Source organism: Salvelinus alpinus, chromosome 30, assembly GCF_045679555.1.
Source record: "Salvelinus alpinus chromosome 30, SLU_Salpinus.1, whole genome shotgun sequence".
NCBI classification, from domain to species: domain Eukaryota; kingdom Metazoa; phylum Chordata; class Actinopteri; order Salmoniformes; family Salmonidae; genus Salvelinus; species Salvelinus alpinus.
In genome coordinates this window covers 17,330,755-17,354,278 of record NC_092115.1, presented here as the reverse complement: position 1 = coordinate 17,354,278, position 23,524 = coordinate 17,330,755, and the positions used below count along the sequence as shown (strand labels likewise).

The following is a 23,524-nucleotide window of genomic DNA, read 5'->3' as shown; positions in this document are numbered from 1 at the left end:
TCACTCTAAATAATATATAACGGATAATACTCATTTATCTTGATTCCCACATTGCTGGAATGGTGGGAGAATAATGTCAATCACATAAACAGACGATGACAGAAATAATCCCCTAGATGGCGCTATCGGGTAAATTTGGGGCTCACATTTTCTCTTTATTTCAACCACAAATAGCCTATTCTAAAATTGTGTCTGATTTATGAGCTTCATTCTGCAGTCCATCAAATAATATCACCTATAATAATACCCTACTAGTCAGGAATTCTATAGCAAACATTTCCCAATGGCCAGGAGAGGCATTTATACAACTATACAGTTAAGAAGAAAGAACATTAATGACCAAATATTATGTTTGAAAACTATTGTTTAATCTCTTGTAACATTGTTTCACATCCAATCTGCGAGACAGACTGCATCCTGTATCCAATAATGATAAAGTCCGTCCCACCTATCCATAACCAACCATTAGAACGTTCACTTGCCTGTTCATTACCTCCGACCATCAACAGTGGTCATACCTATCACTTACAGCGAGGGCAACACAATAATTTTGTGGACTCTAAATACATCTCGGATTAACTTCCATTGCGAGATCACTTTTTTTTAATCATGAACATCTTATTATAACATTTGAATATTTCTTGTTATAACATTTGAATATTTCAAACTACTTTATTATTTTTTGAAATTCGCTGCAGAGAGTTTCAAATACATCATTTTTTGATTAGCAATTTATCAATTGTGCACCTGGTAATTTAGGAGATGGTGTCTAGGTTGCAGATATTGCTCTTGTTGTGGTGTGCGGTCGCTCTCACTTGGGCACAAATTGCATTCAGCGACGTAATGGATAATGGAATAAAAGAGGAACTAGAACAGACCGACGGACCACTGCTAGATGATGAGATGGACAACCAGGAAAACGTTTTAACTCAGGTATTTACGACCTTTCTCGGTATTTGTAACAGGATTGATTAGATAGCCGAATTTTACGCACAGCCTATACCTATCTAAAGCCAAGTGCGACAGTTAATGAGAATAACTAATGTAATTTTCCCAAGCATTATAATTCCGTTTAGTTTAGGATATTAATAATGGACACTTCATGATCTATGAATACTGGCCTTGGAAAAGTTGACCTATTACGTTGAGCACTTATCATGCGTACTTACGCACGCACACTGAGCGTTGTCATTTTAGTATATAGTTACTTTAGTTTTAAAATGTCTCCTAAATGTGAAATATGTTCGTAAGACAAAAATATTTTTCATACCCATATAAAGGGTTAAAAAGCAGTATTTTTCTACATTAGTCGATTGTTAGTCGTTAAACCATTTTCAATGTGCAATGTGCATAGAATATTTGGTATCAGAGAGATGAGATGGTAGTTTTTCCTATGTAGTGATAAATGTATACATTCTCATTAATATGCTAATATTAATATATTAATAATATTAATATTAATATGCTTTTCCGGCGCCGAAAAGAGATGGCCGCCTCGCTTCGCGTTCCTTGGAAAATATGCAGTATTTTGTTTTTTTATGTGTTATTTCTTACATCGGTACCCCAGGTAATCTTAGGTTTCATTACATACAGTCGGGAGGAACTACTGAATATACGATTAACGTCAACTCATCATCGTTCCTACCAGGAATATGACTTTCCCGAAACGGATCCAGTGTTTTGCCTTCCACCCAATACAATGGATCTGATCCCAGCCGGCGACCCTGTGCGGGCAAACGAGGCGGTCTCGTGGTCAGGCTTCGGAGACGGGCACATCGCGCTCCACTCCTTAGCATACTACTCGCCAATGTCCAGTCTCTTGACAATAAGGTTGATGAAATCCGAGCACGGGTAGCATTCCAGAGAGACATCAGGGATTGCAACGTGCTCTGCTTCACGGAAACATGGCTAACTCAAGAGACGCTAACGGAGTCGGTGCAGCCAGCTGGTTTCTTCATGCATCGCGCCGACAGAAACAAACATCTTTCTGGTAAGAAGAGGGGCGGGGGGGTATGCCTTATGATTAACGAGACGTGGTGTGATCATCATAACAACACACAGGAACTCAAGTCATTCTGTTCACCTGATCTAGAACTCCTCACAATCAAATGTCGACCGCATTATCTACCAAGGGAATTCTCTTCAATCATAATCACAGCCGTATATATTCCCCCCCAAGCAGACACATCGATGGCCCTGAACGAACTTTATCTGACTCTTTGTAAACTGGAAACCACACACCCTGAGGCTGCATTCATCGTAGCTGGGGATTTTAACAAGGCTAATCTAAAAACAAAACTCCCTAAATTCTATCAGCATATCGATTGTGCTACCAGGGCTGGAAAAACCCTAGATCATTGTTATACTAATTTCCGCGACGCATATAAGGCCCTCCCCCGCCCCCCTTTCGGAAAAGCTGACCACGACTCCATTTTGTTGATTCCAGCCTACAAACAGAAACTAAAACAACAAGCTCCCGCGCTCAGGTCTGTTCAACGCTGGTCCGACCAATCTGAATCCACGCTTCAAGACTGCTTCGATCACGCGGATTGGAATATGTTCCGCATCGCGTCCAACAACAATATTGACGAATATGCTGATTCGGTGAGCGAGTTCATTAGGAAGTGCATTGACGATGTCGTACCCACAGCAACGATTAAAACATTCCCAAACCAGAAACCGTGGATTGACGGCAGCATTCGCGTGAAACTGAAAGCGCGAACCACTGCTTTTAACCAGGGCAAGGTGACCGGAAGCATGACCGAATACAAACAGTGTAGCTATTCTCTCCGCAAGGCAATCAAACAGGCTAAGTCCCAGTACAGAGACAAAATCGAGTCGCAATTCAACAGCTCAGACACAAGAGGTATGTGGCAGGGTCTACAGTCAATCACGGATTACAAAAAGAAAACCAGCCCCGTCGCGGACCAGGATGTCTTGCTCCCAGACAGGCTAAACAACTTTTTTGCCCGCTTTGAGGACAATACAGTGCCACTGACACGGCCCCCTACCAAAACCTGCGGGCTCTCCTTCACTGCAGCCGAGGTGAGTAAAACATTTAAACGTGTTAACCCTCGCAAGGCTGCAGGCCCAGACGGCATTCCCAGCCGCGTCCTCAGAGCATGCGCAGACCAGCTGGCTGGTGTGTTTACGGACATATTCAATCAATCCTTATCCCAGTCTGCTGTTCCCACATGCTTCAAGAGGGCCACCATTGTTCCTGTTCCCAAGAAAGCTAAGGTAACTGAGCTAAACGACTACCGCCCCGTAGCACTCACTTCCGTCATCATGAAGTGCTTTGAGAGACTAGTCAAGGACCATATCACCTCCACCCTACCGGACACCCTAGACCCACTCCAATTTGCTTACCGACCCAATAGGTCCACAGACGACGCAATCGCAACCACACTGCACACTGCCCTAACCCATCTGGACAAGAGGAATACCCATGTGAGAATGCTGTTCATCGATTACAGCTCAGCATTTAACACCATAGTACCCTCCAAACTCGTCATCAAGCTCGAGACCCTGGGTCTCGACCCCGCCCTGTGCAACTGGGTCCTGGACTTCCTGACGGGCCGCCCCCAGGTGGTGAGGGTAGGTAACAACATCTCCACCCCGCTGATCCTCAACACTGGGGCCCCACAAGGGTGCGTTCTGAGCCCTCTCCTGTACTCCCTGTTCACCCACGACTGCGTGGCCATGCACGCCTCCAACTCAATCATCAAGTTTGCGGATGACACTACAGTGGTAGGCTTGATTACCAACAACGACGAGACGGCCTACAGGGAGGAGGTGAGGGCCCTCGGAGTGTGGTGTCAGGAAAATAACCTCACACTCAACGTCAACAAAACAAAGGAGATGATTGTGGACTTCAGGAAACAGCAGAGGGAGCACCCCCCTATCCACATCGACGGGTCAGTAGTGGAGAAGGTGGAAAGTTTTAAGTTCCTCGGTGTACACATCACGGACAAACTGAATTGGTCCACCCACACAGACAGCGTTGTGAAGAAGGCGCAGCAGCGCCTCTTCAACCTCAGGAGGCTGAAGAAATTCGGCTTGTCACCAAAAGCACTCACAAACTTCTACAGATGCACTATCGAGAGCATCCTGTCGGGCTGTATCACCGCCTGGTACGGCAACTGCTCCGCCCACAACCGTAAGGCTCTCCAGAGGGTAGTGAGGTCTGCAGAACGCATCACCGGGGGCAAACTACCTGCCCTCCAGGACACCTACACCACCCGATGTCACAGGAAGGCCATAAAGATCATCAAGGACAACAACCACCCAAGCCACTGCCTGTTCACCCCGCTATCATCCAGAAGGCGAGGTCAGTACAGGTGCATCAAAGCAGGGACCGAGAGACTGAAAAACAGCTTCTATCTCAAGGCCATCAGACTGTTAAACAGCCACCACTAACATTTAGCGGCCGCTGCCAACATACTGACTCAACTCCAGCCACTTTAAAAATGGGAATTGATGGAAATTATGTAAAAATGTACCACTAGCCACTTTAAACAATGCCACTTAATATAATGTTTACATACCCTACATTACCCATCTCATATGTATATACTGTACTCTATATCATCTACTGCATCTTGCCATCTTTATGTAATACATGTACCACTAGCCACTTTAAACTATGCCACTTTATGTTTACATACCCTACAGTACTCATCTCATATGTATATACCGTACTCTATACCATCTACTGCATCTTGCCATGCCGTTCTGTACCACCACTCATTCATATATCTTTATGTACATATTCTTTATCCCTTTACACTTGTGTGTGTGTATAAGGTAGTAGTTGTGGAATTGTTAGGTTAGATTACTTGTTGGTTATTACTGCATTGTCGGAACTAGAAGCACAAGCATTTCGCTACACTCGCATTAACATCTGCTAACCATGTGTATGTGACTAATAAAATTTGATTTGATTTGAGCTACCTCTGAATCCATCCTATAAGTAACTGCACCAGAGGAGGCTGGTGGGAGGAGCTATATGAGGACGGGCTCATTGTAGTGGCTGGAATGGAACTGGAACAAAGAGAACTTATCAAACACATCAAAACAATATGTTTGACTCAGTTCCATTTATTCCATTCCAGCCATTACAAGGAAAGGGGGATACCTAGTTGTACTGACTAGGTAACTGAATGCCTTCAACCGAAATGTATCTTCCGCTTTAACCTCTGAATCAGAGAGGTGCAGGGGCTGCCTTAATCAACATCCACGGCGCCCTGGAAACAGTGGGTTAACTGCCTTGTTCAGGGGCAGAACGACAGATTTTTACCTTGTCAGCTCGGGGATTCGATCCAGCAACATTTCGGTTACTGGCCCAACGCTCTAACCACTAGGCTGTCCTCCTACATCTCCTTCCACCAGCCTCCACTGAACTGTAACCAATGCATGTGTCAATGCCTTGTGTGTGTGAATTGTTGAAATGCTGTGCTCCTCATTGGTGGACTACCCATGCTCTACCCATCTCTTCTCAATTATAGCTGCTGGGAGATTATGACAAAGTGAAAACGCTGTCGGAAGGCTCTGACTGTCGCTGTAAATGTGTTGTCAGACCGCTGAGCAGAAGTGCCTGCCGGCGGATAGAGGAGGGCGCCGCCAAGGCCGAAGACTTTTACACAGTGGAGACTGTGACATCGGGGCCCAATTGTAAAAAGTGTGCGTGTATAGCCCCACCCTCTGCTCTGAATCCCTGCGAGGGAGATTACAGGTTCAAGAAGCTGCAGGAGGCGGGGAAAGATGACATCAAGGTAAAACACAAGCGCCTACCTCTAAGGACAAAAACACTACACTGGTCCATCATAAAATAACCCATGGTCTTTGTAAAACAAGGAGTTAGCCAGGTCCCTTTGCAAGGGAATATTTCCTCAAACTTTATTTGATCTGAATGAAATGTCCACATCATCTGTGATTGAAAATATGTGGTTGAAAACAGCGTGAGACAGGACTACAACATGTACATGTATGTTATCTAAAATGTACTGCAATGATTCTGATCACTTTCTCTTACAGCTCTCAACAGTAATGGAGTTACTGGAGGGAGCGTTTTACGGGATGGATCTGTTAAAGTTGCACTCAGTTACAACCAAACTCCTCAACCGGGTTGGCAATATAGAAAAGGTTTGTATACTGACACTCATAGGCATTTCAGAATGGGCAGTCATAGCTTGCATAGCTTACAGCAGAGTTCCCTAACTGCCGGCCCGCGGGTGATTACATTTTTGGGGGGGTGGGGGGGGGGGCATAAAAGACTGTAAAAACACCAGCAAATCAGCTCCAAGTGATTTTCATTTTGGAAATCTGTTCCAAAGTATTCACACACATGATAGCGAGATATATTTGATCGTATACAAATGTAAGCAAGGTTTGAAATTATTATGTTTTAGTCAAATATTATAGCTGTTGGTGCTCCTTGTGGTCAATTTGCAGTCTACAAGTTATTTGTAATGATGTTCCAGCCCCCTGACCATCCGCTCAAGAAAAGAATCTGCCCCCGGTTGGATCTAATCGATGAGCCCTGCCTTAGAGTCTATGGTCATGGTACTGGCTTCTCACCATTTTGCTTTGTCTCTGTGGGTGTCCAGACCTTTTCTTGTAACCACACGGAGAAGGATAAAGTGAGTGTGAGGAGCCCCTCTAGTGAGGAAAAGGAGCGAGAGAAGGAGAGAAGAGCCCAGCAGAGGATGGAAAAGAGAAAACGTCTGACTGAGCTGGAGCCGTCTCTGCAGAAGGATACAGCTGCAGCTTATGCTAACACAGAGGTAAGACACACACACATACACACACAAAGTCTATGCTAACCAAGGCAGTCAGTCTCTTTGGACTTGTAGTGGAAACGTTGGCAAGACATTAAGGTAGCCAGTAGCCTGGCACTCTCTTTAATACAGTGTGGCGGGATAAAAACTAGTCTGCTTTCTGGACTACAACAGTTTCCAGATGTCTCAGAAAACAATTAATTTTCCTCAGACTTCAGAGTATTTGACATAAATTACTTTCTTACTTTGAACCTCGACTGCATACGTTTCCAGAAAAACAATATGTTCAAAACCATAGCATTTGTTTCTGTAGCCTAGTATTACAATTTAAAATCAGAAACAGAAAACTCTACTGCCATGCAACAAATGGTTGCTAAGAACTTATTGTAACTAAAAATAACACAATGGTAACATTTGGTCCTTTATGATTGGATCCTCCTATAGAAGAAGTATGAGGAGCGCTACATTGGGGCCAAGGGCCAGGGGACCACCAGGCCCATGTTGAAGAGGAGCCAGCTGCAAAACAGGGAGGGGCCCCTGAAAGGCAAGGTGGGACTCAACGGCATGGTCATCAGAGGAGTGACTTTCTACAAGGCCAACACGGTGGACGATGGAGCCGCTGGGGAGCTCAGTAAGTCCATTAAAATACTGGACATATACTAGAATAACTAACATAGCAGTGGTCTATCCAGTTCAGAACATACAGCATCTTCTTGGTCCCGTGTGGCTCGTGTGGCTCAGTTTGTAGAGCATGGCGCTTGCAACGCCAGGGTTGTGGGTTCATTCCCCACGGGGGGACCAGGATGAATATGTATGAACTTTCCAATTTGTAAGTCGCTCTGGATAAGAGCGTCTGCTAAATGACTTAAATGTAAATCTTCCCAGGGATTTTAGTGATGTCGACGGCTTCTTTTTGGGGGTCTCTATATTGGGGTTGTGCCTATAGACATGTTTTGTTCTGGGGTTTAATATGAGATTGGAGAGGCTTCTTGAGTATATTGGTGTAGTGTAGATGATGCTTGTGCTGCTCATTCACCAGCAGCAGACGAAGCCCTGAGCGGTGATGGTTCCATGGACCTGCTCATCGATGACCAGCTCCTGAGACCCACCCAGCCCAGACCTGTAGCAGGCACCGCGACACCAACATCGCAAGACAGGAAGTGGAACCCAGACAACCAGGCCACTCGTGCCTCCAAAACAACCAATAGTCCCCAAGGGAATCCCACCACATCTGCCCCTAAAGCTACCGAGACACCATCAACCACTGTGTTCATCCCGACCACAACCATTCCAACCACAACTACGACCGCAGCAACCACCACTACTACAATGGTTGCGACAAGCGCAAGCACCACCCAGCCAGCGGCCACTAGGAAACCTGAAACCCTGTCTGTTTTGACCACGTCTCCAACCGCTGCAGTGCGACAGGTCAACAGCACCACAGCCTCACCCAGCAAGGTGACGGGTGCGCCCAAACCCAAGCATCACATCGGCTGGACAGAGGGCCCCTCGGCGACCCCTAAAGTCCCTGGTAAAAAATATCTTTGGTTGATCAGATTTTTTATTTTCCAAAGTGAAATTCAAATTTGATGCTGAAAAAGGCATGATTTGTATTATACACCACATTGATCTTTTTGGGAGGGAAATAGTGTTATTTGTTTGATCTTTAAATACCTGAGGGGAGTACAGATTATCTTTATCTTTGTATGTTTACTTACAGGCATGTGCAAAGACACTCTGGCCTCCATCTCGGACCCAGTGACCCATAACACCTACGGCCGGAAGGAAGGGGCCTGGATGAAGGACCCAAAGGGCAACGGAAATGTCATATATGTCACCAACTACTACTATGGTAACCACCTACTGGAATTCCACGACATGGACAACTTCAAACAAGGTATTTTCACAATAGAATAGTCTCAAAACCAAGTAACTGCTTTGGTTCTAGGTGCCATGATTACGAGACAGACATGGCAATAGATTCATGTAATGGTGCCATTTGATTTGTGCAATGTGTGCTGCTCAGTATTGAATACTCTATTGTTTCTCTGGTCTGTTTCCTGTCAGGACACTTCACCAATTCCTACAAGCTACCGTACAACTGGATCGGCACAGGCCACGTGGTGTACAACGGAGCTTTCTATTACAACCGCGCCTTCTCCCGTGACATCATCAAGTTCGACCTGCATCTGCTCTACGTGGCAGCCTGGACGACGCTGCACGACGCCGTGTTAGAGGAGGAGGACGCCTCCTGGAGGCGGCGAGGACACTCGGATATCGACTTTGCGGTGGATGAGAGCGGCCTGTGGTTAGTGTACCCTGCTCTGGATGAGGAGGGCTTCCATCAGGAAGTAATCATCCTAAGCCGTGTGAACCCGACCGACCTCAGCCTCCAGAGTACGTTCAGAACGGGCCTGAGGAGACACTTCTACGGAAACTCCTTTGTCATTTGTGGTGTCCTGTATGCGGTGGACAACTACGAACGCACCCTCGCCAATATATCCTACGCCTTCGATACGCACACACACACCCAGATGATCCCCAGAATACCTTTCACAAACAACTACACATACACGACGCAAATCGACTACAACCCCAAGGACAAAAAGCTGTACGCATGGGACAACGGTCACCAGGTGACCTACAATGTTATATTTGCATATTAAAAGCATACGAGTAGTTATATATATATATATATATATAATAAAGGGACAAGCACCTTTTTGTATAAAAGATCCTAAATATATACACTACCGGTCAAAAGTTTAAGAACACCTACTCATGGTTTTAATTAATTTTTACTATTTTCTACATTGTAGAATAATAGTGAAGACATCCAAACTATGAAATAACACATATGGAATCATGTAGTAACCAAAAAAGTGTTAAACAAATCAAAATATATTTTTTATTTGAGATTCTTCAAATAGCCACCCTTTGCCTTGATGACAGCTTTGCACTCTCTTGGCATTCTTTTAACCAGCTTCACCTGGAATGCTTTTCCAACAGTCTTGAAGGAGATCCCACATATGCTGAGCACTTGTTGGCTGCTTTTCCTAGACTCTGCGGTTCGACTCATCGCAAACCATCTCAATTTGGTTGAGGTCGGGGGATTGTGGAGGCCAGGTCATCTGATGCAGCACTCCATCACTCTCCTTCTTGGTCAAATAGCCCTTACACAGCCTGGAGGTGTGTTAGGTCATTGTTCTGTTGAAAAACAAATGATAGTCCCACTAAGTCCAAACCAGATGGGATGGCGTATCGCTGCAGAATGCTGTGGTAGCCATACTGGTTGTGTGCCTTGAATTCTAAATAAATCACAGACAGTGTCACCAGCAAAGCATTCCCACACCATAACACCTCCTCCTCCATGCTTCACGGTGGGAAATACACATGTGGAGATCATCCGTTCACCCACACCGCGTCTCACAAATTTGGACCCCAGGCCAAAGGACACATTTCCACCGGTCTAATCTCCATTCCTTGTGTTTCTTGGCCCAAGCAAGTCTCTTCTTTTATTGGTGTCCTTTAGTAGTGGTTTCTTTGCAGCAATTCAAACAGGAAGGCCTGATTCACACAGTCCCCTCTGAACAGTTGATGTTGAGATGTGTCTGTGCATTTATTTGGGCTGCAATTTCGGAGGCTGGTAACTCTAATGAACGTGTCCTCTGCAGCAGAGGTAACTCTGGGTCTTCCTTTCCTGTGGTGGTCCTCGTGAGAGCCAGTTTCATCATAGCGCTTGATGGTTTTTGTGACTGATTGGCTCAAATGCATTAAGAAGGAAAGAAATTCCACAAATTAACTTTTAACAAGGCACACCTGTTAATTGCAATGCATTCCAGTTGACTACCTCATGAAGCTGCTTGAGAGAATGCCAAGAGTGTCCAAAGCTGTCATCAAGGCAAAGGGTGGCTATTTGAAGAATCTCAAATAAAAAATATATTTTGATTTGTTTAACACTTTTTTGGTTACTACATGTCTTATTTCATAGTTTTGTTGTCTTCACTATTATTCTACAATGTAGAAAATAAAAAATAATAAAGCAAAACCCTTGAATGAGTAGGTGTTCTCAAACTTTTGAACGGTAGTGTATATTTGATGTCTTAGTGGATTGTAGATCAGTCTACAGGGCCGTTGTGTTTTGCACTTTATAATCTCTGTTGCTCTGTTTGTGTTTTATTTCTCAAAATGTCTCCCATTTTGTCCCAACGCATGTTGTTGTATTTTTATATTTAATGGTTACTGTTTTTAACTGCCCAAATGGCAGCAGGCAAGATCATTCAGCAAAGCAAGACACAGTTATTTCTTACTGCTTGTTAGAAGTTTAAAGTGTATGTTGTATATACTGTAATTTAAAATAAATGCCTCCAAACATGAATGCTGACACACTAGTCATCAATATTAGAACATGTTACTGTCCATGGTTTTTTTCTGAAAACCATGACAAACCATTAAGCAACTCAAACAAAACAAATTCATTATTACACCCCAAATGTACACATTTCTGAAAATAATGGGCACATAACTTACATCATGTTTGTGTGATACTGCACATACTAAGGAGTAAAAAACTTGACCCCCCCACCCCTTTCTAGCTCTGACTTTCCTGATAACTACTTTGAGGAAAGCATACTTACTATGCCTGTGATAGGTGGTTGTCCCACCTAGCTATCTTAAGATGAATGCACAAACTGTATGTTGATCTGGATAAGAACATCTGCTAAATGATAAAAATTTAAATGTATTGCTTACATTGTTTGGGTTTTTAGTAAGTAATTTTGTTCACTCAACATGGCTTCATAAAAAGTACGAATCATAACTCCACCAGATATGTCTATTAACAACTTTAATATCTGTGAAAAGGATCTTGTTAACATGGCTTGGTTCCATCAATAGGGTCCAGAATCAATTACTGTTTTGTATAAAGGTATTAGGTTACATTTGGTAAAATTATGGCTCAATTAAAAGAGCGCAATAGCTGTAGGGTCAAGAGAGTGAAGGAATTTTTGGAAGGGGTTCCACAGGGTTCAACATTAAGTCCCATATTTATTCTAACAAATGACCTAGATGCCTGCATTGGCAGCCTGTCAATTTAACATAAACCAGATGCTCTAAACCAAGCAATATGGAGGCAAACAGTTGCTGGACAACTTCTTTATACGTCTTGATAGATTTGTAACATCGGAGGTACAAGGACTTGTGAAATGTAGAAGACAGAGGATGTGCGAAATTGATGCAGAACATTTCCAGAGAGGATACAACAAAGTTAAATGTTTTGTCACAGTTGAAAATGTTGGCTAAATTATAGCCTTTCAGATTGCCAGGTATTCTGGTTGAAGTGAAGTTCAGGAAGAGTCTGATAGAACACCAACCGATGCTGCAGCCTGGAAGTCAGTGGTGTTAGCACGTAGGAACTCTGGGATGCTGGAGGTTTTGATGTGGAGGATCTTGGTGTCCATGACCTCACAGTCAATCTGCATCATCACCTCAAATGTGTCGTCCTTGATGACAGAGTCTGTAATGAAATACAATAAGTAAAAAAAATATGGTTATAATCAAAATCTAAATGATATTCAGTCATCTTGGGTCAAGACATCCAATGAGGATCTCTTGAGGGGATCCCCTTATAGTGTCTCTCTGTGAGGATCCAATCCCGAAGTCCGTCCTCTTAGCGCTCTAGAGCCCAAATGCAATAGTCATTATTTGGTTCACTGCCTTCTCCCAGAGACCCTGTCTGGTATCAGGTGGCTGAGGAGCCTGCAGGATGGCTGGAGGCTGAACACCAGCTCCTGGAAGAACACTGGCTGAAGCCATCAGCCTGGCCAGAAAGGCCAGGTCCATGTGGCTTAGCCAGCGGGAGCAATTTACTGGCACACGTAGGGATCAGGCTCTGGATCTAAAGGGGATTAATGCATATGGAAATTAAATTGAAAGGGTTATGCAACCGATCACATTTTGTGAACACATGGACATTCAAAGTATGTGTGTTTCTACTGTATGTTTGATGAAAACTAATATGATAAGCCCATAATACCTGAATACACTACTGTATATAATATACTATACAAAAATATTACCCACTAAAGATAAATAGAATTTAACACTTTTGTTACTGTTCTTTTTTATGAGAGCTGAATCCGCCAGTATATCTGTGCAAGGAATCTGTTTTAGCTGCCAGGTGTACACCTGCATTGTCTCGAGACAGTTTTAAGGCTTGGAACTTGAAGGTGTTGACTGGTTTGGAAGACAGACGCACAGCTTATTTCATAGCTAATTCCAAATGGAACACTTGTGTATTCATACAGACCATACCTTATTCCAAATGGCACAGCCCTTACCTGAGCATAGCTAATTCCAAATGGCACAGCCCTTACCTGAGAATAGCTAATTCCAAATGGCACAGCCCATACCTGAGAATAGCTAATTCCAAATGGTGGAAGTCTTTACGTCAGACCAACCATAAACTAAACTATGTGAACATGAGAAAATATGCTGGCCTGTCAATACAACACAGTGAAATGGCTTATTTCAAATCATGAGAACGAAAATACTAAATTGCCCTTCATTATCCTCCACATACCATGCAGCCTTCAACTGAGGCCAATTGGTTATGATAAAGTTACCCAAAAGGCCACTTGGCATTCTTGCACCATATGTTGTAGCCCAGAAGAGTGATTCTGAGGACAAAACTATGGTAAATCTTCTATTCAAGTAGTGAGGAATATCAAACTGATTTCTACAGATGGAAGCTATTTATGGCAAGAATAGGTCTTTCTAAACAACCACACTCTGTGGCTGGGGAAAATTACAACCTACCGTTACAATCACCTGGCAATTATATGCAGCCACCACTGTGCCTCTCCAAGGATATTATCTAATGATATGTAATAAGCATAGCATATCCTTTCAACAAAGCCATAAGCACATCAAACAAATTCCTCTCTGGCATCCACTTCTGCACCTCAAAAAAACTGAAAGTAAGAGAAACAGAGACTGTGGGAACAAAAGAAACAGAGACTGTGGGAACAAAAGAAACAGAGACTGTGGTAACAAAAGAAACAGACTTTGAGAGCAAGAGAAACAGAGACTGTGGGAACAAAAGAAACAGAGACTGTGGTAACAAAAGAAACAGAGACTGTGGTAACAAAAGAAACAGACTTTGAGAGCAAGAGAAACAGAGATAAAGAAATAAACCAAAGCATTCCCATGACAGGACTGCATTGTATTCCACCAACGCCTCTATCCCACTTTCTCTCTTTCTTCTCCTCGTAATCACTCTAAAGCTGTAATCTAGATATTGTCACTCATCTATGAGATTGCATAATGGCAGATCCAAAACATGTTGGCTAATGTTGTGGGAGCTAATGACCTAGACCTTAAACAAATAAATTAATGATGACTCTTTCCCTACAAAAACATGCCAAACTTCAGATTTATATGTCTGGATTCAGAGAAAGCAAAACTGCTGTCAACAAGCAGTCAGCATAAAGTTCTGTTTTGTAGGATGATGCGTGTTTGCATAACAAACTTGATCCATAAGACTCAGGAAACAGGTCTTGGAATGTTTCAGGACCATTAACAGTGTGAGGCAGGTAATAGCGGCCTTTGCAATGTTCTGAACTGTGGGGCCTCTGGGACTCACTAAAGTATGTTTACAGGGGCCTGGCTCAAGGCCATAATGGCGAGGCTCCTGCACTGAGGGCAGCCGATCCCCAGAGGTGTCCAGGGAGGGAGGTTTTCCTTTGGCCGGAGGCCCTGGTCTGTAAGGGCTGAGCTCTGAAAGACAGTATTGGTCTGTTTCCTAGAGATGAACGTACTTTGGTGCGAAAAGTGCAAATCAATCCCAGAACAACAGCAAAGGACCTTGTGAAGATGCTGGAGGAAACAGGTACAAAAGTATCTATATCCACAGTAAAACGAGTCCTATATCGACACAACATGAAAGGCCGCTCAGCAAGGAAGAAGCCACTGCTCCAAAACCGCTATAAAAAAGCCAACTGTACATAGGGACAAAGATTGTACTTTTTGGAGAAATGTCCTCTGGTCTGATGAAACAAAAATGGAACTGTTTGGCCATAATGACCATCGTTATGTTTGGAGGAAAAAGGGGGAGGCTTGCAAGCCGAAGAACACCATTCCAACCGTGAAGCACGGGGGTGGCAGCATCATGTTGTGGGGGTGCATTGCTGCAGGAGGGACTGGTGCACTTCACAAAATAGATGGCATCATGAGGTAGGAAAATTATGTGGATATATTGAAGCAACATCTCAAGACATCAGTCAGGAAAGCTAAAAAGCTTGGTCGCAATTAAAGCTTAAAGCTTGGTCGCAATTGGGTCTTCCAAATGGACAATGACTCCAAGCATACTTCCAACGTTGTGGAAAAATGGCTTAAGGACAACAAAGTCAAGGTATTGGAGTGGCCATCCCAAAGCCATGACCTCAGTCCTATAGATTGGGCAGAACTGAAAAAGCATGTGCGAGCAAGGAGGCCTACAAAACTGACTCAGTTACACCAGCTCTGTCAGGAGGAATGGGCCAAAACTCACCCAACTTATTGTGGGAAGCTTGTGGAAGTCTACCCGAAACATTTGACCCAAGTTAAACAATTTAAAGGCAATGCTACCAAATACTAATTGAGTGTATGTAAACTTCTGACCCACTGGGAATGTGATGAAAGAAATAAAAGCTGAAATAAATCATTCTCTCTACTATTATTCTGACATTTCACATTCTTAAAATAAAGTGGTGATCCTAATTCACCTAAAACAGGGAGTTTTTAACTAGGATTAAATGTCAGGAATTGTGAAAAACTGAGTTTAAATGTACTTGGCTAAAGTGTATGTAAACTTCTGACTTCAACTGTACCTATTAAATGCATTAATAATTTATCATAACCCACACAAAAAAACTAATTCTGAAGACTGAGGGGGACAGAACCCAGACAAAAGAGGGTGAGTTCAATGGTGAGCCCCATGTCCTACAGATGTAGGATCTTAATTTGATGAAAACTTGCAAACTTGTAGTGCATTTAAGGTTTAAAAGGGCTTCTAAAATGTGTAATTTCCACTTTCACACTTCTGATTTAATTTGCCCTAACAACAAATGTATCAACCCTACAACAATTTTCATGAATTAGAATCCACAGAATAATTCACATTTCCTCCTGCTGCAGACTAATTATCCTGCCGTGAGAAACTGGTAAAATGAAGATCCTACATATGTAGTATAATCCAACTCGTATTTTCAAACTGTTTATCTGGCTCCCCCAGACAAGCTCTTCTCTAAAGCTTAACCCTCCCCTGCTACTGAAGAGACAGCAAATCACCTAAGATTAGAAAAGCAAATGTGCCGTACAGTACTGTTGTCCCTGAACTTCCGAAAGTGTACATTCTATCCTTAAAAGGGCATGTCAAATCTGTATTCTACTTATTTTCTTCAGGGTAGAAGGGGTACCAACAGACCAATATGATTGCCCTTAGCAAAATAGCCTAATTCATTGCACATGACAGAAGTAAAAATAGCTTAGTTTACACCTGAAAGCTATTTCTGTCACTAATACAATAGGAAGTAAGTACAGAGGAAAGCTTTCAAGACGAAAAGAAAAAGTGAGCATTCATCCATCACAATAACAGTCATTTGTTCAAGCTGGTTCAAGCTGTAACTAAACTGGTGACTAGTTTAGGTTGTCTGTTTATACACAGTATGAAGGTGGAGATGTAAATTGGCTGTGGCTTCTGATTTCGTGAAAGCTCTTCTCCAAAACGTACATCAATAAACTTCCTTAGAGTTTAGAGTCAAATGGTTACTTTTGGCTTGCTATTGCTCAGTTCCCATCGGTTACTAGTCCTTACCATTCACATTAATAGCTGGTAACACCAAGGACATCTTTGGCCTTCTCCCTTTGCTGTGGTTGGTCGCAGGGAGCAGAAGGTGATCCTACAAGGAAAGAAAGAGTTGGCGTTAGATAACTAATGACTAACTGCATTAACTAAGTTGAACTGGTCCTTAACCCTTTATAGTCTAAGCCGGAGGAGGGGGGGTGGGGGTTCTCTTAAGCTATATGGAATTGTTTTAAGAAGTTCATATCAATGGTCATTTTGCTATTTGAGTTAGAATTTTAACATCCCTTGAAGTATAAAAAATATATAAAAATGCTATTTGGCCTAACTGCTTTTAGTCCATACAAACACATTGAATAACAAATTCACTACATGGAAAAACAGAAGAAAAAATCTAAAAGAAGTTTGTTCTGAAGTGTCAGTTCTATATCTGAGAGATAGAAGAAAGATCAGGATTTTATTTATTTAATGTATTTTGTGGTACTAAACAGTTTCCATATACAATGCATTCGGAAAGTATTCAGACCCCCTTGACTTTTTCCACATTTTGTTTCGTTACAGCCTTATGCTAAAAAAAAAGTATTATAATTTTTTTTAAATCCCTCATTAAGCTACACACAATACCCCATGACGAAGCAAAAACAGGTTTTTAGAAATGTTTCCAAATTTATAGAAAAATACAAAACTGAAATATCACAAATACATAAGTATTCAGACCCTTTACTCAGTACTTTGTTGAAGCGATTACAGACTCAAGTATTCTTGGGTATGACGCTACAAGCTTGGCACACTTGTATTTGGGGAGTTTCTCCCATGATTCTCTGCAGATCCTGTCAAGCTCTGTGAGGTTGAATTGGGAGCGTCGCTGCACAGCTATTTTGAGGTATCTCCAGAGATGTTCAATCGGGTTCAAGTCCGGGCTCTGGCTGGGCCACTCAAGGGCATTCAGAGACTTGTCCCGAAGCAACTCCTGCGTTGTCTTGGCTATGTGCTTTAGGGTCGTTGTCCTGTTGGAAGGTGAACCCCGTCTGAGGTCCTGAGAGCTCTGGAGCAGGTTTTCATCAAGTATCTCCCTGTTCTTTGCTCCGTTAATCTTTCCCTCAACCCTAACTAGTCTCCCAGTCCCTGCAGCTGAAAAATATCTCCACAGCATGATGCTGCCACCACCATGCTTCACCCTCTGGATGGTTCCAGGTGTCCTCCAGACGTGAAGCTTGGCATCCAGGCCAAAGAGTTCAATCTTGGTTTCATCAGACCAGAGAATCTTGTTTCTCATGGTCTAATAGTCTTTTAGGTGCCTTTTGGCAAACTCCAAGCAGGGCTGTCATGTGCCTTTTACTGAGGAGTGGCTTCCGTCTGGCCAACTTACCATAAAGGCCTGATTGGTGGAATGATGCAGAGATGGTTGTCCTTCTGGAAGGTTCTCCCATCTCCACAGAGGAAGCCTGGAGCTCTGTCAGCTTGGCCATCGAGTTCTTGGTCACCTCCCTGGCCAGGTGGCCAGCTCTGGGAAGAGTCTTGGTGGTTCCAAACTTCTTTCATTTAAGAATGATGGAGGCCACTGTGTTCTTGGAGACCTTCGATGTTGCATACATTTTTTGGTATCCTTCCCCAGATCTGTGCCTTGACACAATCCTGTCTCTGAGCTCTATGGACAATTCCTTCAACCTCATGGCTTGGTTTTGCTCTGACATGCACTGTCAACTGTGGGACCTTATATAGACAGTCGTGTGCCTTTCCAAATCATGTCCAATCAATTGAATTTACCACAGGTGAACTCCAATGAAGTTGTAGAAACATCTCAAGGATAATCAATGGAAACAGGTTGCACCTGAGCTCAATTTGGAGTCTCATAGCAAAGGTTCTGAATACTTATGTAAATAAGGCGTCTGTCTTTCTATTTTTAATACATAAACCTGTTTTCACTTTGTCTTTATGGGGTATTGTGTGTAGATTGATGAGTAAATACATGAAATAGTACCCGCAAAACACCAGTCTCAACGTCAACAGTGAAGAGGCGACTCTGGGACGCTGGCCTTCTAAGCAGAGTTCCTCTGTCCAGTGTCTGTGTTCTTTTACCCATCTCAGTCTTTTCTTTTTATTTGCCAGTCTGAGATATGGCTTTTTCTTTGCAACTCTGCCTAGAAGGCCAGCATCCAGGAGTCGCCTCTTCACTGTTGACGTTAAGACTGGTGTTTTGCGGGTACTATTTAATGAAGCTGCCATTTGAGGACTTATTAGGCATCCGTTTCTCAAACTAAACACTCTAATGTACTTGTCCTCTTGCTCAGTTGTGCACCGGGGCCTCCCACTCCTCTTGCTATTCTTGCTATTCTGGTTAGAGCCAGTTTGCGCTGTTCTGTAAAGGGAGTAGTACACAGAGTTGTATGAGATCTTCAGTTTCTTGGCAATTTCTCGCATGGAATAGCCTTCATTTCTCAGAACAAGAATAGACTGACGAGTTTCAGAAGAAAGCTATTTGTTTCTGGCTATTTTAAGCCTGTAATCGAACCCACAAATGCTGACGCTCCAGATACTCAACTAGTCTAAAGAAGGACAGTTTTATTGATTCTTTAATCAGAACAACAGTTTTCAGCTGTGCGAACATAATTGCAAAAGGGTTTTCTAATGATCAATTAGCCTTTTAAAATGATAAACTTGGATTAGCTAGCACAAAGTGCCAGTGGAACACAGGAGTGATGGTTGCTGATAATGGGCCTCTGTACGCCTATGTAGATATTCCATAAAAAATCTGGCATTTCCAGCTACTATAGTCATTTACAACATTAACAATGTCTACATTGTATTTCTGATCAACTTGAAATTATTTTAAAGGACAAAAAATCGGGCGCACCAGCATAAAGTCTAGGGGAGGGTCTGGGTGGGCGTCTGTCCACGGTGGCGGCTCTGGCGCTGGTCGTGGTCCCCACCCCACCATAGTCACTACCCGCTTTCGTAGCCTCCTCAAAATGACCACCCTCCAAATTAACCCCACTAGCTTAATGGGCAGCACCGGAATGAAGGGCATCTCCGGAATGAGGGGCATCTCCGGAATGAGGGGCAGCTCCGGAATGAGGGACGGATCCTGTCTGGCTGGCTCTGGCTGCTCATGGCTGGCTGACGGCTCTGGCTGCTCATGTCTGACGGAAGGCTCTGGCTGCTCATGTCTGGCGGAAAGCTCTGGCTGCTCATGTCTGGCGGAAAGCTCTGGCTGCTCCTGTCTGGCGGAAGGCTCTAGCGGCTCCTGTCTGGCGGAAGGCTCTAGCGGCTCCTGTCTGGCGGAAGGCTCTAGCGGCTCCTGTCTGGCGGACGGCTCTAGCGGCTCCAGTCTGGCGGGCGGCTCTGAAGGCTCGGGACAGACGGGCGGCTCTGAAGGCTCGGGACAGACGGGCGGCTTTGATGGCGTTGGGCAGACGGGCAGCTCTGACGGCTCGGGACAGACGGGCAGCTCTGACGGCTCGGGACAGACGGGCAGCTCTGACGGCTCGGAACAGACGGGCAGCTCTGACGGCTCGGAACAGACGGGCAGCTCTGACGGTTCGGGACAGACGGGCAGCTCTGACGGCGCTTGGCAGACAGACAGCTCTGGCCGGCTGAGGCGCACTGTATGCCTGGTGCGTGGTGCCGGAACTGGAGGTACCGGGCTAAGGACACGCACCTTCAGGCTAGTGCGGGGAGCAGCAACAGGGCACACTGGACTCTCAATGCGTACTATAGGCCTGATGCGTGGTACCGGCACTGGTGGTACCGGGCTGAGGGCACGCACATCAGGGCGAGTACGGGGAGAAGGAACAGTGCGTACAGGACTCTGGAGACGCACAGGAGGCTTGGTGCGTGGCGTAGGCACTGGTGGTAATGGGCTGGAGACACGCACCACAGGGCTAGTACGTGGAGGAGGAACAGGGCTCTGGAGACGCACAGGAAACCTGGTGCGTGGTGTAGGCACTGGTGGTACTGGGCTGGAGCGGGGAGGTGGCGCCGGAAATACCGGACCGTGCAGGCGTACTGGCTCCCTTGAGCACTGAGCCTGCCAAACCTTACCTGGTTGTATGCTCCCCGTCGCCCGACCAGTGCGGGGAGGTGGAATAACCCGCACCGGGCTATGTAGGCGAACCGGGGACACCATGCGTAAGGCTGGTGCCATGTAAGCCGGCCCGAGGAGACGCACTGGTGGCCAGATGCGTTGGGCCGGCTTCATGACATCCGGCTCAATCCTCAATCTAGCCCGGCCGATACGAGGAGCTGGTATGTACCGCACCGGGCTATGCACACGTACAGGAGACACCATGCGCTCTACTGCGTAACACGGTGTCTACCCGTACTCTCGCTCTCCACGGTAAGTACAGGGAGTAGGCGCAGGTCTCCTACCTGACTTCGCCACACTCCCCCCCCCCCCCCCCCCCCCCAAGAAATGTTTGGGGTTTCCTCTCCGGCTTCCAGCCTCGCTTACGTGCTGCCTCCTCATATCGCCACCTCTCTGCTTTAGCTGCCTCCAGCTCAGCTTTGGGAAGGCGATATTCTCCTGGCTGTGCCCAGGGTCCCTTTCCGTCCAGAATCTCCTCCCAAGTCCACGAGTCTTGGTTTTTTGGCCGCTGCTGCTGGTTCCTCTCACGCTGCTTGATCCTTGTTAGGTGGGTGGTTCTGTAACGGTCGTTCTCCTCCTCTTCGTCTGAAGAGGAGGAGTAGGGATTGGACCAAAGCGCAGCGTGATAGTTTGACATAATGATTTATTTAAATGATAGAACGAAACACGAAAACACTTTAACAAACTACAAAACAAATAAACGATGTAGACAGACCTGACTTGAGAACTTACAAACTACGAAGAACGCACGAACAGGAACAGACTACATACACGGACGACAAACGAAACAGTCCCGTGTGGTGCAACATACACAGACACGGAAGACAACCACCCACAAACAAACAGTGAGAACACCCTACCTTAATATGGTTCTCAATCAGAGGAAACGTCAAACACCTGCCTCTAATTGAGAACCATATCAGGCAACACATTAACCCCAACATAGAAACACAAAACATAGACTACCCACCCAGCTCACGTCCTGACCAACTAAACAAAGTTAAACAAAGGAAAAATAAGGTCAGGAACGTGACAATGACATTCATTTTCCATTCACCCAGTTAAATGTAACAGCGATACGTTTAGGCTACTACATGATACTCAAATTTTCCCTATACCCATCATGAGGTTGCTACAACCTAGCCTATGAATGAAAATTTACAACGTAGGTGCACACAGGTCGAGAGACAAAATTGATGTGACAGATAGTGACATTCAATACCGACTTGCACACTCTTGCCTGCATCTAGCTGACAGTGGGTGTAATTAGTCCAACAGTTACAAACGAGAGTTTCTATTGGACAAATTCAGGTATGTTTATCCCCGTTTTGTTCCGTTAACTTCTGTTTAAGAAATGTTTTTCAACAGAATCGGAAGAATGAATACACCCCTGATCACGCGTAAACACAGTTCAAAGTTTCATAGCAGCCACGTTGTATTCCTTCTCACATCTACTTTACACCGGAGGGCCCCAGTGGCAATACATTTGTAAAACTAAAAGCTTACCTTGACTTGGAAGAGTTTCAGTATTGTGCTGGATAGACATAACCAGCTAGCTAACTGTTTGAGCAGGGTGTTTCAGGAGGCTAAACTAGCTAGCTGCATTTGCTAGCTAAGTAAGTGAAACTGTAAGTGAAAAAAAGGCATAATGAATTTTAAAAAATAAGTTTTCTCTGAGTGAACTACTCACCACATTTTATGCACTGCAGTGCTAGCTAGCTGTAACTTATGATAGGTTGGAGGACGTCCTCCGGATGTTGTCATAATTACTGTGTAAGTCTATGGAACGGTGTGAGAACCATGAGAACCATGAGCCTCCTAGGTTTTCTATTGAAGTCAATGTGCTCAGTGGAGGATGGAAGCTAGCTGTCCTACGGCTACAACATGGTGCTACCCTACAGTGCTGTTGATCAATTATTTAGTGATGTGATTATATTTAGTATAGTTTTATCTACCAACTGAGCCACACGGTCCCGTCCCGTTTATCTACCAACTGAGCCACACGGTCCCGTGTGGCTCAGTTGGTAGAGCATGGCGCTTGCAACGCCAGGGTTGTGGGTTCATTCCCCACGGGGGGACCAGGATGAATATGTATGAACTTTCCAATTTGTAAGTCGCTCTGGATAAGAGCGTCTGCTAAATGACTTAAATGTAAATGTAAATCTAAAAAGGATACCTTTTTAAATGTTTTAAATTGAACATTTTAATGAAATTCCCTTTGGAATTCGCTTTGGCATAGATTGTAAAAGCGGGTAGCCCTGAACTCTGAGAGATGGAACGTTTCCATGAGCTTCGGGAAAACAATATTGGGAAACATTTCTACCATTTTGTCCGAAAATCTCTTCGCCCTTTGCACAGTACCCGAGCGAGCCAATTATCATAATCAAAAGTGATTCAGTAAAATACTGTATGAATATATTCCTGATCATCATGTTCACCTACAAAACTTTGGGCTCAGCTTTGGGCTCAGCTTTTCTTTCCCACAGCAGCCATGGTCCAATGCATTAAGTTAGCATTCTGCTCTTTCCATCACTTGCCATTTCCAATGACATCACAACTCTTGTTTGCAGTTAAACCAGGTGCAATTCATGCAATTACTGTACGTGTGTGATACTCAGCTTAAGATCGAGTGTGGGGTTGACACATTGACAACAGCTCTCAATGTACGGCTTATGTACAGTACCTTCTGGAAAGGAGCATACTTGGTTTGCCAGCAAAGGGTTTCTATTGAGGCCATGATACAAAACAATGGCAATTGTACAAGAGCTTCTTATCCGGACTGAATGATGCAGGCAGGTCTGAAGGCAGGTGGTGGGTGGG

General features: G+C 44.3%; 2 protein-coding genes across 13 annotated transcripts in view; one reads left to right on the top strand and one right to left on the bottom strand.

The window, feature by feature from the left end:
• The first annotated feature begins 491 nt into the window (after positions 1 to 491).
• LOC139560590 (olfactomedin-like protein 2B) lies at positions 492 to 11,157 on the top strand. 2 transcript variants are annotated; one of them, XM_071377501.1, is made up of 8 exons: positions 492 to 933; positions 5,508 to 5,774; positions 6,037 to 6,144; positions 6,609 to 6,785; positions 7,224 to 7,410; positions 7,822 to 8,310; positions 8,500 to 8,676; positions 8,847 to 11,157. In XM_071377501.1, the coding sequence occupies exons 1-8, from the start codon at positions 763 to 765 to the stop codon at positions 9,443 to 9,445; spliced, it is 2,175 nt and encodes a 724-aa protein (XP_071233602.1). In that variant the 5' UTR covers positions 492 to 762; the 3' UTR covers positions 9,446 to 11,157. The 2 variants fall into 2 exon arrangements, with proteins under 2 accessions (XP_071233602.1, XP_071233601.1); XM_071377500.1 differs by having other exon boundaries at positions 7,819 to 8,310.
• A 451-nt stretch (positions 11,158 to 11,608) lies between these two features.
• LOC139560591 (cyclic AMP-dependent transcription factor ATF-6 alpha-like) overlaps positions 11,609 to 23,524 on the bottom strand; it is a 51,356-nt gene continuing 39,440 nt past the window's right edge. For all 11 annotated transcript variants that reach the window (XM_071377506.1, XM_071377507.1, XM_071377509.1 and 8 more), the window contains 2 exons: positions 16,633 to 16,717; positions 11,609 to 12,294 (listed from right to left, as the gene is read on the bottom strand). In XM_071377506.1, coding sequence (XP_071233607.1) covers positions 12,125 to 12,294; positions 16,633 to 16,717 — 255 coding nt within the window. In that variant the 3' untranslated portion in view covers positions 11,609 to 12,124. The remainder of the gene's footprint in view (positions 12,295 to 16,632; positions 16,718 to 23,524) is intronic.